General features: G+C 37.9%; 1 protein-coding gene across 1 annotated transcript in view; it reads left to right on the top strand.

The window, feature by feature from the left end:
- The first annotated feature begins 222 nt into the window (after positions 1–222).
- The window catches only part of rtknb (rhotekin b), a 32,556-nt gene continuing 15,008 nt past the window's right edge, over positions 223–17,770 (top strand). The window contains exons 1-7 of the mRNA XM_067423940.1: positions 223–854; positions 3,275–3,474; positions 3,792–3,847; positions 3,960–4,013; positions 6,655–6,772; positions 7,036–7,278; positions 17,450–17,544. Of these exons, the coding sequence (XP_067280041.1) occupies positions 711–854; positions 3,275–3,474; positions 3,792–3,847; positions 3,960–4,013; positions 6,655–6,772; positions 7,036–7,278; positions 17,450–17,544 (910 nt within the window). The 5' untranslated portion in view covers positions 223–710. The remainder of the gene's footprint in view (positions 855–3,274; positions 3,475–3,791; positions 3,848–3,959; positions 4,014–6,654; positions 6,773–7,035; positions 7,279–17,449; positions 17,545–17,770) is intronic.

Raw genomic sequence — 17,770 nt, 5'->3', positions numbered from 1 at the left:
ATAATGTTTGTTTATGTAGCTGAAAATTGTAGCGGAAATTAAACTCGTTTCTTTGTCCGTTCGAAAACGTCATTAACACGTGGTACCTGTTGCTTTTCTCAGCGCAGGTCGTTATGGACCAATCACAGATATTGATAATTCTCGATTACGAACTCATCGCATTCAAATGGCAGGGCGTTCGTGTAAAATCTTTCCTTTCTTTTTTTTTTTTTTTACCTAGGAAACTCGTATTTACGATCATTTTGATAGCACATGACGGCAGCATTACTACGTGAATCTTTTTGGTTGTAAAATTATTTTATGGAGATTGTTTGTGGGGATTTTGATTTGTAGAAGTCAGCTATTAATACTCAGAACTAATAATTTAAAAGTATTGTTCGTTTTAGCCTGCAAATGTTTTCTTTGAGCCAAAATATCATGATATTTGAATGCGTCAAAATAGGAGAATTCGTTTTTTAGGGCCGTTAAACGCCCCCTGGCGGCTATTGGATACATTTTGGGGTACTACGGCAATGGTGGCGCTGTTTCAGTATGTTCAAACTCTAAGCGCCACCCATACCACGAACTAAGGAAAAACCAGGGAAAACACACCCCACTTGTATCCATAGTTGTCTCAACATGATGTCCAGTAGGATTTCAGAACAAATACGAATGACGCAATTAGGACGGGATTTATCTTTATATTAATTCAGCAGTTTCACTTCGGTTGTATGTTTGAGTTGGATTTTCAGCATAGAGCAATAATGTTCTGCAGAAACCAAACTTCCAGAGCCACTGTGGCCCGGGGATCAGCTATGGAGATGGAGGTGAAGAGAGGCCGATTCCGCCTGAGCGTGCTCGAGGATTCCGCACAGGTAAGCGAGCGCAGAAGAACCACACCCGCGCCTGCACAAACCACAAACTCCTCACAACACAGCCTACTGAAAAAGCTCAGTTTTATTATTCAGATGGTGCTCATTCATTTCTCAGGAAACTGTGGAGTTAATTCTTAGGTATAATAGTATATCCATTGGATATCAATTTAGAATGAATTGGATCTGATTAGGCTTGTTATGCAGGATTTTGCGGTTGAATTTTACTCAAAGTTAGGATTTATTATTTTATTACGTGTTTTTTATATATATTTGGAAAAAAAACATAGCATAACATACAGGAGTGCACAACAATGCACTGTATGTCAAGAACTTAATTGTCCCCTCCTTGTCAGTAATCGCACACGTGTTTAGTTTCAGAAAAGTAACATTTCAATAAGCAACATTTCTCAGAGATAAAATTGATCTGAGCAGTGCTAATCCGCCCAATTTATAGCAACACTTATCTCAGCTGTACCTGTTTCTATTTCTCCAAACTAACTGGTGGCAAAACAAAAAAAAGATCCAATAACTGAGCACTATATGAGCAATATAATTTCCTCTGGCTTTATATTTTACATCTAAAATGCTTACATGCTTATCATGTTTTCATTGGTTCAGTTTTCCTGAGCAGGAGTTATAAAATTAGCCGATTTGCTGTCTTGATGTAGAAACAGACAAGAGCATGTTTGAAAACGTTTCAGACATAGACATAACCCTGAGGGAATTTCATGTCACAACACTTTTCAACAGAGCGGCCAGGAATTAAGCAGGCAGCGACAAGATTTATCATACTATTAGTCAGGGACAAATCGTTTAATAGAGCGAATCCACACGTCCTATTCTTTGGAAGTGTGCCGAGATCAATCTTCAGTAAGTGCTTTTGTGTAATTGAACACCTAAAGCGATAGTTCACTATCTATGTACTCGCCCTCGTGTCACTCTAAGCCTGGATGGCTTTCTTTCTTCTTTTGAACACAAAAGGTGACAATTTTCATGACAATTTTCATCTATAGATGATTGACTATTCCTTTAAATGCACAGTTAAAAACTGGCTGGCGTTCGGTCAAATATGTGTCGTTAAAATCATGCATCATACATCACTCTGACATTATAGTCATATTCAAACATTAAAAAAAATCATTAGTGGATTTTGATTCAGAAATATTCTCACACAGTATGAAGTTTCCAGCTGTCTGAAATTATTATTAGACAGCACAACTCGAAACACAAACATGATTAGTTTACAGCCCAAATCAAACCTTAAACTGTGAACATTATCTAATCTTTTTTTCTTAGATCCTTTGACACATATTCAGTTGCGGTTTAAGTACAGTGTAAATTAATAATTACATTGGTAAATGTCCTTTCATTTGTTTGGTTTTTATGCATAATTAATTTATCTGTTGGATAAAACTTTTTTTAAAGATTTCTTATTTATCTTACAATCCATATATGCAGTTATTAGTGGTAATTAAAAAGCACACACTTAAAATGCTCCCGTTCAGCTCTTACGTAACTGTGGCTCTTGACGTCACATTTGAGAGGATGTAAACAGATTAAAGAGGTATTTTACTGGTTCACTGTATGCAGACCATAAACTCAGAATGAGTTCAGAAATAGAAATAGAAGCTCTTGACTGTGTGTTATGAGGCTGTGTTACATTAAGACAAATTTGAAATGAATCAAAAGAAAGAATTAGGACTATTAAGCAGTGTTATTTTGGCTGTTTAAAATTGTAATCTATGTTTTTTGCAGTTATAGTAATTTTACTTTTAATTTTAACTTATTTTATTTCAATTAGTTGCCAAGTCAACATTAAGAGACCACTTAACACTGAGAAATCAATTTTAAGTGGTGTCTTAATTTTTTTCAGATATTTGTGTGTGTGTGTGTGTGTGTGTGTGTGTGTGTGTGTGTGTGTGTGTGTGTGTGTGTGTGTGCATACTGTTATATATGTTATATATATATTATACATTATAACAGCAGTGATGATTAATTACAATGCTAAATATTCACTTAGAAAGTAATTGTAACAATATTTATATTAAGACTGACAATTTATTCAGATGCAAGTTTCATTTTTGTTCAATTCCACAAGCAAGTTAATTCTAATCAGCTGGGCATGTGACACAATTAACAGGCTTAGGATTGTTATCTAAAACTATTAAAAAACTATTCTGTTAATTGAAATAAAGCCGTAAGACAATGTAAACAGTTGTTGTTGTAAAGCTTAAAGTAAATTAAAAATGAAATATTGCCTTGGCAATACACTGTAATAAGTTTAAGTTGAAGTAATAAAATGACTGAAACATTGAAATGTATCAGCCAACTTCTGGTTTGTTTTAATATCAGATGGTTAGTGAATGGTTTCTGGGTATACTGTCTAAGGTTGTGACTACTCTTTCTCCATCAATCTGCAGGACTGTGAGGTTCAGAGACAGATCGAGAGGGAGGTGAGGATCAGAGAAGGGACCTGCAAGCTTTTAGCTGCATGTTCTCAGAGAGATCAGGCTCTGGAGGCCTCCAAGACTCTCCTCACATCCAACAGCCGCATACTGGCCCTCATGACCCAGCTGCAGCGGATGAAGGAAGCCCAGGCTATGCAGAAAGCAGGACGAAGGTAAATCACTGAGTCAATGGGCTGGGGTATTGATATAATGAGTTGGAGTGAACAGACAGATGATAAAAGTTAGATACATAGACAGTGTGACACACACATTAATTTATTCATTCTTAGACACACACACACACACACACACACACACACACACACACACACACACACACACACACATTTATTAATTCATTCATAGATAGATAGATAGATAGATAGATAGATAGATAGATAGATAGATAGATAGATAGATAGATAGATAGATAGATAGATGTGAACTATGTCTGGAACAGAGCCGTTGATCTATTGGTTGAATGTTTCAGGTCATCTGATGGTGGGTCTGAGCGATTGCCTTGTACTGGAAAACTAGCCATTTCAGGTGGGGTTACACACAGAGAGAAATGGAACTTATTATATGTATATATATTTAGTTTATATGTATATTTATTTATTTAATTTGATATGTCATGTTTAACTTTGCTTATCCTCAGATATTCGTATTCCTCTCATGTGGAAAGACTCAGAGTATTTCAAAAACAAAGGAGGTGAGTTTAACACATAAATATTATATTATATATTAATATATTAGAGATGCCACAATTCTCAAATATAATATTGAACCGTTCGGTACTGCATTCACGGTTCAATACACGCTTGTGAATTGCGTTTTTTCCGTTTTGCATTTAATTAATTATTATTATTATTTATTTCTCTACGCGCTGATATGAGCAAATATCCAGTCGTATGCACTAAAGATAGGGGGTGTTTAGCCACGCTTGAAATGCTGGTGTCAGAGAGTTATACTCACGGGACACTACAACTATTCACAATCACGAAAGTTCATTATTTGCATGCGTTTTAAAGCCTTGCTGGTTAAACATTACATTTGTGTGCTTGCACTGTTTTACATGCGCTGAGCGTGCACTAAAAGCCTAACAAACACGTGATTACTGGACTAAGTAGTCTTACTGCGCTAATACTGTCAAATACACACAAGGTTAACATATACACTCCTGAACAAAATCTTAAGACCAGGGGATTCATTGCAAGTTTTACACATTTTGCACTTGTGGATCATAACCGGGTTATAAGTGCTGATTCAAAATGACAAAAGAAGAAACAGGAGCAAGAGACAAAAAATAGAGAGTAGGCAATTTATTGAAAACTGCATTTAAACTGAAACAGGCCATTCATCAGCTGATCAAAAGTTTAAGACCATAGCCCAAAAATAAACGCACAACAGTACTAAAAGTGTCAAAAAAGGACTCAGTAGTGAGTTACCCCACCGTTCTTGTTGATCACTTCAAAAACTCGTTTCGGCATGCTTGATGCGACTGTTTCCAGGAGGCTGGTGGGAAAGTTGCTCCATGTGGTGAAGATGGCTTCACGAAGGGCATCCACGGTCTGGATGAACTGACGTCCATTTTTGTAAACTTCCCTTGCCACCCATCCCCAAATGTTCTCAATGGGATTTAGATCAGGAGAACACGCAGCATGGTCCAAAAGAGCAACGTTATTCTCCTGGAAGAAGTCCTTCGTCAGGTGGGCATTGTGAATTGCAGTGTTGTCCTGTTGAAAGACCCAGTCATTACCGCACAGACAGGGGCTCTCGGTCAAGAGGGATGCCCGCTGCAACAGATCCACATAGCCAGTCGCCGTTTGACGCCCCTGCACAACCTGACGCTCCATTTTCCCATTGAAGGAAAAAGCACCCCAGATCATGATGGAGCCTCCTCCACTGTGCCGCGTAGAAAACATCTCAGATGGAATCTCCTTGTCATGCCAGTAACGTTGGGAGTCATCGGACCATCCAGGTTACATTTTTTCTCATCAGAGAATAAAACTTTCTTCCACTTTTCAATGTCCCATGTTTGGTGCTCCATTGCAAATTCTAAACGGGCAAGTTTGTGTCGTGGGAGGAGACGTGGCCTGTGAAGACGTTTTTTGTTCTTGAAGCCCTTCTCTAGATGACGTCTTATGGTTATTGGGCTGCAGTCAGCATCAGTCAGGGCCTTAATTCGGGTTGAGGATCGACCTGTGTCTTCACGGACAACCTGTCGGACCCTGCGGCTCAGTCCAGGTGAAATCTTTTTGGGTCTACCACTTGACATTTTTGTCCCATAACTCTCAGGATTTTTTTAAGAAATGTAAAATGACTGTCTTACTGCGTCCAACCTCAGCACGCGTTGCGAAAGGCCTTGCTTGTGCAGCTCAACAATCCTGCCATGTTCAAAGAGAGAAAGCCTTTTTGCCTTTGCCATCAGGAGATCTTGACAGTTTGACTGCTTGAAGGACAATGCCATGTAAGCCATATTTTGTGCAGATTTGACCTTTTTATGGCTAGGGTCTTAAACTTTTGATCAGCTGATGAACGGCCTGTTTGAGTTTAAATGCAGTTTTCAATAAATTGCCTACTCTCTATTTTTTGTCTCTTGCTCCTGTTTCTTCTTTTGGCATTTTGAATCAGCACTTACAACCCGGTTATGATCCACAAGTGCGAAATGTGTAAATTGCAATACATCCCCTGGTCTGAAGATTTTGTTCAGGAGTGTATAAACGTAGTCAGTTATGTCTAAAGTGAAAGTAAAATCACGTGTGTTTGTATATGAGATGCGAGCAGGTTGTGAACACTTGTCCTTAAGGGACCATTCACCTCTAAAACAAAAGACAAAGAGAAAATCACTCACTGCTTTTGAAAAAATAAAAAACTTTAATGCAGTAGCTTTTAATAAATGTATATTGAAGATTATGTAGTTTTAATTTTAGCCTACATTTATTCATTCAATTTCATACTTAAATGCTACTGTACATCTCTGAGCTGCCACTGTAAATCTTAATAATTATTTTATATTATACTATACACTAGGAATGTGTACAAGTTTTTTGTTTGTTTTTTTTTAAGTAAAGTTTTAAGTTGAAGTAAGTTTTTTCCAAGTCTTATAAGTAAAATAAAGAAAGAATATTGCAAAAAAAAAACATTTTCTTCTTAACCTCTTTCTGTTCCTGTCGCCTAAGAATAGAATAGCAAAAACCGAACCGAAATCCACGGTTAAAAACCGAGGTATGTATTGAACCGTGGACCAACTGTATTGTTGCATCCCTAATATAGAATATGCCTATTAAGTAATTTTTGTTGTTAATTTTTCACAAATTTTCTCTCTTTCCATCCCACTTTTCTCTGTTCAGAGCTGCACCAGTGTGCCGTGTTCTGTCTGCTGCAGGTGGGCACAGAGATTCACGACACGGATCTCGTAATAGTGGACAGGACGCTTACAGACATCTGTTTCAATGAACCAGTGATATTGTGAGACTTTTCCTTTTACTTCCTATTATTTCTCAAATGAATGGATCACTTGTTGATTTATTTTTTGATATTTTGAATCTCATTATGTCATACAGTATTTATTAGTGATAATGCTTGATTAGTGTAATTTAAATGGTTCAAATAGTTGTCTCTGGCCAAAAAAAAAAGTTATAAAAAAAGTCTTATATACAGTATATATACATTTAAAATAAAAGATCTTTCAAGTCAAATATCCTCTCTTTAATCATATGTTGTGTTCATAGCACTGACGTACCTCCAGGCTTTGACCTGCGGGTGGAGCTCTACAGCTGCTGTATGGAGGAGGAAGTCAGCATGGGCTTCTCAACTCGGAGACTGAGCCGGCTGGGAAGTGCCTCCAGTAAGAAGTTCATGGCATCTTTAGAGACAGCTGCTTCCTGTAGTTCTCACAGCAGTAGGACCATCTCGGGAGGAGGGAGTTCACCCGGAGGAGAATCACCGGTTCTGCTGCCTGCTCTGTCTGCACGGTGAGGGGGATATATATATATATATATATATATATATATATATATATATATCAAAGATTGTAAAAAAATATGGACGTAGTGTCCGTGACGTCACCCATAGGATTCCGACAAGCCATTCTGAAGCTTAAAGTAGGGCGTCGCCATCTTGCGAGCGCGTCATCGCAAGTCACTCCCGGATAACAGAAAATGGGCAAAAAGCCGTATAGGCCAAAAACTAAATTTGTACCAGGCTGTAAACATGTTTTTTTCTGCTGTAAAGTTGGGAAATTTAACATGGAGCTCAATCATAGGCCGTAAAAAAATATGGACGACTAGACATCATCCGTTTTCGCTTGCCAGATTTGAAGCTTTCAGACGGCCTGCATGACACTGACATCTTGGGACCGAGTCTGCGCAGTAGAGATTTCGGGACCGGAGTTGCGCAGTAGAGAGCAGGAAGTACAGTCGCGATATCAAAAGCCCGCCCACACTCTCACAGAGGCAGAACAATTAATTATGTTGGTGTGAAATAAACAGTTATGGAAATGTAGCAATTAAAGCTAAAGCTCCAATCTGCTCCCAAAAATTCAGACAAAAATTCCGTTAGTGCCTCAGTGACAACTTCACTCAGAGAAGACGTCGATCTCAGCTGTCAATCATGATGTCACCCCCCCCCCCCCCCCCCCCCCCCCCCCCCGTTTTATACCATCAAATAACTAACTAAAACTAAACTTATTTTAAAAAAACGAACATTTGAAATGAAATCATCGTGATGATAACTGCCTTCGATGACAAACTGACTTTGGGCAAATTTTTTTGCAGTGTAATTTTATTGTTTAGTTTGCCTCGCGTCCATTAGAAAACACAAAGGGGCGGCTATACTGGGACCAGTCACCAGGGGATGATCGAGGCGTGAAAGCTTCAGTATCTGAGAGAGGTACTGCAGGCTTGGGAGCAGAATCTCATTGAGCCCTTCTGGAGCCTGTTTAGTAATTGCAGTTTACATTACTTCCGTATTGGCTTCAAGAGAGATCGCGGGAGGTTGCCGCTTGAGATTTTATATATATATATATATATATATATATATATATATTAGGGGTGTAAGAAAATATCGATACACGTGAATATCGCGATATTATGATTCTCAAAAACGCTGTATCGATATTTATATATTTATTTATTTACATCCAAGTTTCGTGGCTTTGTGTTCGGTTTAAACCATAGACCGTAAAAAAATATGGACGACTCGACATCATCCGTTTCCGCTTGCCATATTTGAAGCTTTCAGGCAGCCTTGCACGGCGCTGACATCTTGGGACCGAGTCTGCGCAGTAGCGATTTCGGGACCGGAGTTGCGCAGTAGAGCGCAGGAAGTAGAGCAGGAAGTACAGCCGCGATATCAAAAGCCCGCCCACACTCTCACAGATGCAGAACAATTAATTATGTTGGTGTGAAATAAACAGTTATGGAAATGTAGAAATTAAAGCTAAAGCTCTAATCTGCTCCCAAAAATTTCGAAAAAAGTCCGTTAGTGCCTCAGTGACAACTTCACTCAGAGAAGCCGTCAGTCTCAGCTGTCAATCATGACGTCACACCCCCGTTTTTATAGCATCAAATAACTAACTAAAACTAAACTTATTTTTAAAACGAACACCTGAAATGAAATCATCGTGATGATAACTGCCTTCAGTGACATAAACTAACTTTGGGGAAACATTTTTGAAGTGTAATATTATTATTTAGTTTGCCTCGCGTCCATTAGAAAACACAGAGGAGCGGCTATACTGGGACCGGTCACCGGGGGGCGATCGAGGCGCGAAAGCTTCAGTAAATGAGAGGGAGACTGCAGGCTTGGTTTAAACCACAGACTGTATAACACCCAACCGCTAGATGGCAGTGTTATCTCAGAACGCATAACTGACGCGGAGCCGGAGAAGCGCAAGGTGAAAGTTTTTTTTTTTTTTTTTTTTTTTTTTTTTTTTTATTAAATGCCAAGGTATCAAAAATACAGGTACATAACACAATTGCAAAGGTTACATACAATTAAATAATGATAAAAGTAAACCGCCATACATACAAACATAGGCCTATAAAACAGAAAGAAAATTTTAACAAAATAAATTAAAAAGTTGAAACAAATTTGTTGTCTTAAGAGCTTTAAGATTCTTAGATGATGAAATAGTTTGGATGTACTGTTGGATCTCCTTTACAAAAACAATGAATAAAGGATTTTGGTTAGTAAATTTACTGCGGTGAATGTGAAATTTTGCAAGGAGCAATAATAAGTTAATAATAAAGTATTCATTAGTTTGGGCTTTTTGTATATTAAAGAAGCCAAACAGTACATCCTTTAAAAACAAAGAGAAACCCGGAAGCACATTGTAATTAATACATTCAGAAAGTTCACCCCAAAATAGTTGAGTGTGAGGACAATCCCAGAAGATATGAAGAGCAGTTTCATCAGGGGCACCACAGAAAGAACAACTTGTGTCTATATCTGACTTAAACCTTTTTAAAAAATCTTTAGCAGGGTAAAATTTGTGTAATAATTTGAATGAGATTTCTCTAACCTTGTTAGTGATGAAGTATTTCAAAGGTAGAGTCCATACTTTTTTCCAATCAATATGATCAACCGAATTCTTCCAATATGACACCACATATGGAATTGTTACTAGCTCCTTTTGAAACAGAGATCTAATTCTATAATTACGTGATGAAGGGTGAGACAAAAAGCACAGTTTTCCTACTGGAAAATCAAATGGATCTAAAGAAATAGGTAAAGTGTGAGATGATTTAACAGACTCTCTTAGAAGCATAACAACTCCTTTAGGGACTGCATCCATTACAATGGAGAATTCCCTGGGAGTTACTGGGAAATTAAATTTACATAAAAATTCTTCATAATTTAAAATATGACCTTCTGAATTGATTAACTGGGAAACAGTCAAAATTTTCTCCTGAAACCAGTTAACAAAAAATAATGACTTATTCTTATATACAATATCTCGGTTGTTCCAAATAAAGTATCGGTGAGGGGAAAAGTTGTGCTTAAAGATTAATGACCATGCAAGTAATGCCTGCTTATGGAATTTAGATAAGTTATAAGGGATTCTGGCAATATTATAATTGCAGATCAGTAAGAAAGGGAGACCACCTAATTTAGAAAAAAAGTAATTAGGGATAAAATTCCAAACTGAATTTGGATTACACAAAAACTGTCTGATCCAATTAATTTTAAAAGTGTTGTTCAACGATGAGAAATCAAGAAAATTCAAACCACCATTCTCATATGTATTCATTATTACTGACTTCTTAACATAGTGTATTTTGTTTTTCCAAATAAAATTGAAGAGGGTTTTATCTACAGACCTACAAGTTTTATTGTCCACATACAGAGAGAGTGCAGCATATGTAAGCCTAGAAATGCCCTCAGCCTTAGCGAGCAGTACTCTGCCTCTCAAGGTCAAGTCTCTCTGCAACCATGCGTTGAATCTTTTTTGGGCTTTTATTATAACAGGGTCAAAATTCAGGGTACCTCTATTATTTAGATTTTTAGCGATCACAATGCCTAAATACGTAACTTCAGCTCTAACTGGAATATTGTAAAATGATGGTGCCGTGCAATCTTTAATAGACAATAACTCACATTTATTTATATTTAGAACAAGTCCTGAAGCTTTAGAGAATAGTTTTATATTATCAATTGCTTTAGGGATTTGAGAAGCATCTCTTAAAAATAAGGTGGTGTCATCCGCTAATTGGCTTATAATTATTTCCCGATCTGCTATAAGGATTCCCTGAATACCACTTTCACAGATAAACGTTGAGAGTAGCTGCACACAAAGTAAAAATAAATAAGGGGAAATGGGACATCCTTGTCTAACTCCTCTAGATAAACTGAACCTTGGGGAAGTGCCGTTTTTTAATTTGATTGAACAGCTTCCATTATTGTAAAGGGTTTTAATTACTTTACAAAACATATTACCAAAACCAAAACTACTTAATGACTTAATAATAAATTGGTGCTCTAAGGAATCAAATGCCTTATAAAAATCTAAAAAAAGAATGAAGCTGTCCTCCTGTATCAGTTCTGAGTAATCTAATAAATCGAGAACCAATCTTATATTATTAACAATATGCCTTTTATTCATAAACCCAGATTGTGTCTCATCGATAACAGAGCTCAGTACAGATTTCAGTCTTTTAGCAAATATAAGAGCTAAAATTTTATAATCATTGTTGAGCAGAGATACAGGGCGCCAATTATCAATTAAAAGTAAATCTTTCTTGGGTTTCGGGATTAAAGTAATTAAACCTTGAGTGAGAGTTGGGGGAAGAGTCTCATTCTGTATGCTTTCTTCAAATACCTTATGTAAAAAAGGGGATAATTCTTTAGAAAACTGTTTGTAGAATTCTGCGGTAAGCCCGTCAGTTCCGGGTGATTTATTATTTTTAAGTTCTATAATTGAGTTATTAACTTCTGATAAAGTAATTTCACTATCACAGAGATTTTTATCATCATTAGAGATAGTCTTGCAGTTTTTAATAGACTCAAGAAAACTACAAGCTGCCTCTTCAGAATAATTTTTATGGTAAAGATTACTATAAAAATTAGCACAGTAACGTGCAATTTCTTGAGGGTTATTGGACACTGTCCCATCAATATTTAGAGATTCAATTAATGAGGTTCTAAAATGACTCTTTTCTAATCTGAAAAAATACGCTGTGTTACATTCTCCTTCCTCAATCCATTTTTGTCTAGATCTTATGTAAGCGCCCTGAGCTCTGTAAGTGTATAGCCCATCTAATTTACATTGCAGTTCAGCATACTCAAGCTTATCAGATTCAGAGAGAAGCTCTGGGGGTTTAGAAGAAAGTATTGCAATTTTAGATACCACCTTATTCTCTTCTGCTCTCTTACGTTTGGCTAAGTTACTACCAAATTTCCTTAAAAATTTACCGATTTCAAACTTCAACAGCTCCCATTGGTTACAGTATAAATCTAATGTTAATGCTCTCTTCCAGTACTGCTCAATCAATAATGTAATAGTCGTTTTAACATCTTTATAAAGGAGAAGAGAATTATTCAGCTTCCAATAAGAGTGAGTTGATCTGAAATCAAGAGATGTTGAGAGATTAACCTTAAGAGAGACAGCACTGTGGTCTGTAAGAGGTGTAGCATGAATGCTGACTGAGATACAACTGTCTGCTAGGCTTTGGGAAATAAGCCAATAATCTATACGTGACTGCTTAGAGTGGTCCTTGCTGCTCCAAGTATAAAGCCTCTGCTGTGGATGTCTTTCTCTCCATATGTCAACAACATTAAACCGCAAAATAAATGCATCCATAATTGGAGTCACAGAAGCGGCCCTAGGGGGAAACCTATCCAAATTACTGTTTAATACCATATTAAAATCCCCACCCAAAATAATACCTGCGCTGGGGTATTTATTTATCCAGTACTGTATTTTATCACTAATCACATCAATTAAGGTGGTGTTTTCCTTTAAAGAATTATATCCATACACATTTAAAAGGACTGTGGTGGTCTGGCCAAGTAAAACCACTAACAAAATAAAATGGCCCTTAGGGTCACTAAAAAGATGTAGTATTTCGCCCGCAAACTTATCTTTCAAAATTGCGACACCTGCAGATCGCTCTGTACCGTGAGACATCCATATCTCACTGCCCCACTGGGACCTCCAAAATTTTGCATCATCCTGCGAGGAATGGGTTTCTTGAAAAAAACAAAAATCAAATCCGTGGTTTTTAGCAAATAAAAAAAGGGCTTTGCGTTTCACATTGTTTCTTAGTCCCCTGGCATTAAGTGAAATGAACGATAACGACATTAATAAATGAACAGTGAACAATTATTAATAAGAAACTAAACAAAGGCAAAAAGTCAAAAATTGACTCAAAATTGACTGGTAAATGAGAAGACAACTGAGAGGAACACGTGACCATTTGAAAAAGTCCAGCTGTAATACGACGAAATACAATGTGAAGAAAGCTCAAATGTCATAGTCATGGTCACCATTTTTGAAATTATGCGTGATTTTTAATGGAATTCACAGATGAATCTCCACTCCTTCAATGAACGCGCGCGCTCCGACGTAATAGGCAGTTTTTCCAGCATCCCTCGCCTCTTTTACTCTCGGCCATAAACTCTTCCGTCTCTCCCGATCTGAAGAAGTTAAATCCTCTGCGAAGCGCATGTTGTTATCTTTAAGAAACTGAGACTTCTTGGCTGCTTTCCACAATGCATCGCGGACAACCCGTGAGGTGAATTGCATGATGATGGCGCGATGTTTCGTGCTGTCATCTCTCCTCCCTACCCGATGCACGGTGTCAACAGCATCAGGGTACTTGCTCTTGGCCTCGGGGTAAATCTCGCCGCAGATTCGAATTGCCACGGATCTGACATCTTCCTTGTGAGATTCAGGAACCCCAAACAATCTCAAATTCCACCTACGGGAGTACCTCTCCAGATCAGAAATGCGTGTTTCACATGTGCTTGTGAGACGTTCTTGAGCTTTAAGCCTGGCATCTACATCTTTCATATTGTTCTTTAGATCTTGTACTTCGGCACATACAAAGTCTATAGTTTTCTTCAGCCCTTCTATCTTAAGAGCGTTAGCGCTAATCATTCCTTCAAGCGCGTCAGATCGAGAATTGATCAACGAGGACAGCGTGGAAATGATTGCAGAATCAGCCTGCTCATCGGGATTTGAAGGTTTACCTTTTTTATTAACCGGTGGCTTGCTTGGAGTGACAGGGAGCGATATCGCGCAAAGATCTGTCTCGTTACCAGCGGGAGAGACATAATCGTGAACATCCATACTAATATCGACCGCATCTAGGCGCTCTTTGCGTTTTTCAAACTTTGGCATGTTTGCAATATGACGTATTGGCACCTACTCTAACAATCATAAAGTAGCCTACAATGCGGATACAGCTTGAATGTCTAAAACAAAGTTTTGGTCACGAGCTCTGGAAACTTCGTCTTAGCAAGGCGCCATCTTGAACCCCCGCAAGGTGAAAGTGCTAGTGTTTACATTAGCAAACCCAGCTCTCAAGACGATAGAATTATTCCGCTCTTGCAGTATACAGAGCTGAAGTGTGGACTCATGTTGGCTTCAGCTATAAAGAAGCCACTAAGGAAATCGACAAGAATCATTTTGTTTGCAAAATAGGCCAAGTTATAATCTAATACTCGGGAAACACATTGAAACAGAGAGCTCGCTTAACATCCTGACGTCAACCGCGCTGCTGAGAAGTGTTTCGATAGAATATCCTGCACGCTTTCCTCTCAGTAACAAAATAAACACACTCCAAAACTGACAGCGGTGGCAGGAGAACGAAAGATAATAGCGATGTGGATATGTGGATGCACCAGCTCTGCAGCTCAGTAACGTTACTTGAAATAGCACTTTATACAATAGACTGCTTTATAGAAAACAGCTTTAGGGTCCGATCACACAGAACGCGTTTTTCAGGTTCGAAAACGCGAGGCGCACTGCACTCCCTTTTTTGGTCGGCGTTTTTTCATTCAAAAATGAGCACTGCGCTTTAATGTTTCTAGGCAACCCCCGAATCACCTGTACTGTCAGTCAAATCAATGTAACGGTCAACACAACGGAAGGCCCGCCTCTTCATTCATTCGATTGGACAACAGAACATAAGCGCGATGATGTTGCACGCTTTTCCGCTCAGAGTTGACTTTTTTTCAACTTCATGCGCTCGGAGCGCTCCTTCAGAAACCCGAGGCGCCCAGGGCGCATAAGCAGCGCGCATAACGCTCTCTGCCAACCGAAATCCATTCAAAAAAGGCTTCTCGCTGCAAAAACGCGTTCTGTGTGATCGGGGCTGCTGTGTTAAATATAAAACAAACAGTCATTCAGTCATGAAATGGACTGCACTTTATGTTGTTAAATAGCCACTGCTATACTGTGAACCTTTAAAACATATACACATAAAGAATCCTGCAGTCACTTTACATTTCCCTTAATTTAGATTGCATATGATTAGTGATATAAATGATACTGTATTAATTAAATAAAATACTTTGTCTCGTGTTTTAGGCTTATGGTTGTGTTCTTTATTCTTTTAAATTATAAAAAACAAAAACACACAAAAAAGAAATATTGCAATATATTGCCTCTCTTACAATATCGCAATATATTGCAATATATTGCCTCTCTTACAATATCGCAATATATTGCAATATATTGTATTGTAACCCCTGTATCGTGATACGTATTGTATCGCCAGATTCTTGGCAATACACAGCCCTAATATATATATATATATATATATATATATATATATTTGTGTACATACAGATACATGATACTGGGAAAATGTTAAATGTCGAAACAGTCTCACACATGGGTTGCATCTGCCAAAAACCAGTTTGCAAACATAAACAGATGCATCCGTAGTAATTGACAGCACAGACAGACACACCTTGACTCTTTATTTTTACAACATTTAGTCTGTCAGAGACGAGAGCCAAAAAAGTAAAGCAGAGAAAAGAAAAGAAAGAAATGGATGGTGAGAGAATCCAGAAAATATTTTTTTAGGGTGAATCTAATGAAGCCTGTCAGAAACATGTCTGTGTCATTTTTCATATTTCAAAACATCTTTCGTGTTTAAGATTTTTTTCGCCCAATGTTTTTAATCATTAAAATTATATCTTTTCATTTCAATAATTGTTATCTCTTCATGCTTATTATTGCATTATTTTTATACATCATAATATTTATTAAAACATTATATTTTTATAAAATATTTATTATTACAGAATCATCATTGACCCTAATTTTAATTGTACAAAAAAAAAAAAAAAAAAAAAAAAAATATATATATATATATATAATGACCTGAACACGTGTTTTTTTAGTCCTGTGTCATTAAAATACATCAGTGTTGTTGGATTCTTTTCAAATTAAATTAATCTTTTCAGATTTTTTTTTATGTACGTTTTACGTTTTTATGTACGTAAAAAAAACTATTGTCAGGGTTTTCTAAATGCAGTTTAATCAGAACTGAATCTTCTGTTCTTTGGATGTTGTAATTGTGCTCACAGACCCTAAAAGGGGTCATGAACTGGCTTTTTATACTGTTGTCTGAGGCCAAAAGACTTGGAAGTAAATGCCCACTGCTATGATTGGATAAGCTTTGCATATTATAATGAGTTTCAGTTCCCCCGTGAGTAACCATGAGGAATTGTTTTGAAAGCGTGTGGAGAAATGGCAACCGGAATGATTCGCCCACAGTTCTCGCAAAATGCCTTTATTAAACAAACTCAATGATTTATCTCTCATCCACCCGCAATTAATTGGAATGTAATTTTTTTTATTACTTGGTCAACCCGATCATAACATGTAATGCACAAATCGGTGGGCGGGTCTACAGAATCAGGCATTGTTCTTCTTCTGTTGAGGGTGGCATTTCACCACTCTCTGACGTCACAGCCAAGCCTTGAAATCTAGACGCACCCTAGCGGCAGCAAATTTAATCTGCCCGCGAGTGTCGTCTAACAACTCTCAGTACCCTTCTGAGCGGTATTCGCCTAACTCTTGCCGGGCCAATCACAATGTGTATAGAGTCGGTGGGCGGGGCCATAATGACGACGGCCGAGTTGTATTTGCTGCTTCTAGTAAACACAGAAACTGGCGAACGGCGGTCTTTCGAATCAGCTTTGACTGCGACTCTGGAAGACTTGGAGTTAAGCTTTTCTCTGAGAAAAGAACAAAGAACGGCACTGAAGTCATTCTTAAAAAGGGAAGATGTGTTCGGAGTTTTGCTGACCGGATACGGCGAATGTTTAATCTATCAACAAGCTCTGTTTCACCTTCGTTGCTCTGGTTGGTTGTAGCGCTATCCTATCGCGTGCAGAGGGAGTTTGAAAGACAACCGTTTATCCTGCCCCTCAGATTGAGCCCTGTCTATGGTGAGTTTCCAGACCAAACATCTTGATGTGGATCTGGCTTGTCAGGCTAGTCGCAGCCTGGCACATTCTCAGATTAAGGGTTTGCTGGGCCTGGTTTCAATAAAAGCTTTTCTTTGACTTACAAGGAAGATTTCAGCTCTGAAACTTATTAGATTTCAAAAATATTAATATTTCAAAGGCTGAATGAAAAGTTGATTTCCAATTCATGACCACTTTAATACCTCCTCTTGTCCTCAGGGGCCCTAAATATCACCTCCTGGCCCATACATCTCTGACCCTCTGCCACGTACAGAACTCTTTCCGAACTCATGACCTGACTATATCATACACGGGTAAGAAAACCCTTGATTTTAATGTTTACAGAACCCAGTAAATATGTGTTTTTATATATAATGGGGTCCAAAAGTCTGAGGCTGAATCCAAAATTGCCCATTATACCCTCAGGTAGCGCATTATTTTAGGGGACAGCCATTTGTAGTGTTGCCCGAAACCATACGTTATTGATTATTGCACTGCAATAACAAGTGTACAGATGATGTATACACTAAGTGCACTAAT

This window comes from Pseudorasbora parva, chromosome 18 (genome assembly GCF_024679245.1).
Source record: "Pseudorasbora parva isolate DD20220531a chromosome 18, ASM2467924v1, whole genome shotgun sequence".
NCBI lineage: Eukaryota > Metazoa > Chordata > Actinopteri > Cypriniformes > Gobionidae > Pseudorasbora > Pseudorasbora parva.
The sequence above is the reverse complement of the archived record's forward strand: the minus strand, read 5'-3'. Positions and strand labels throughout refer to the sequence as shown.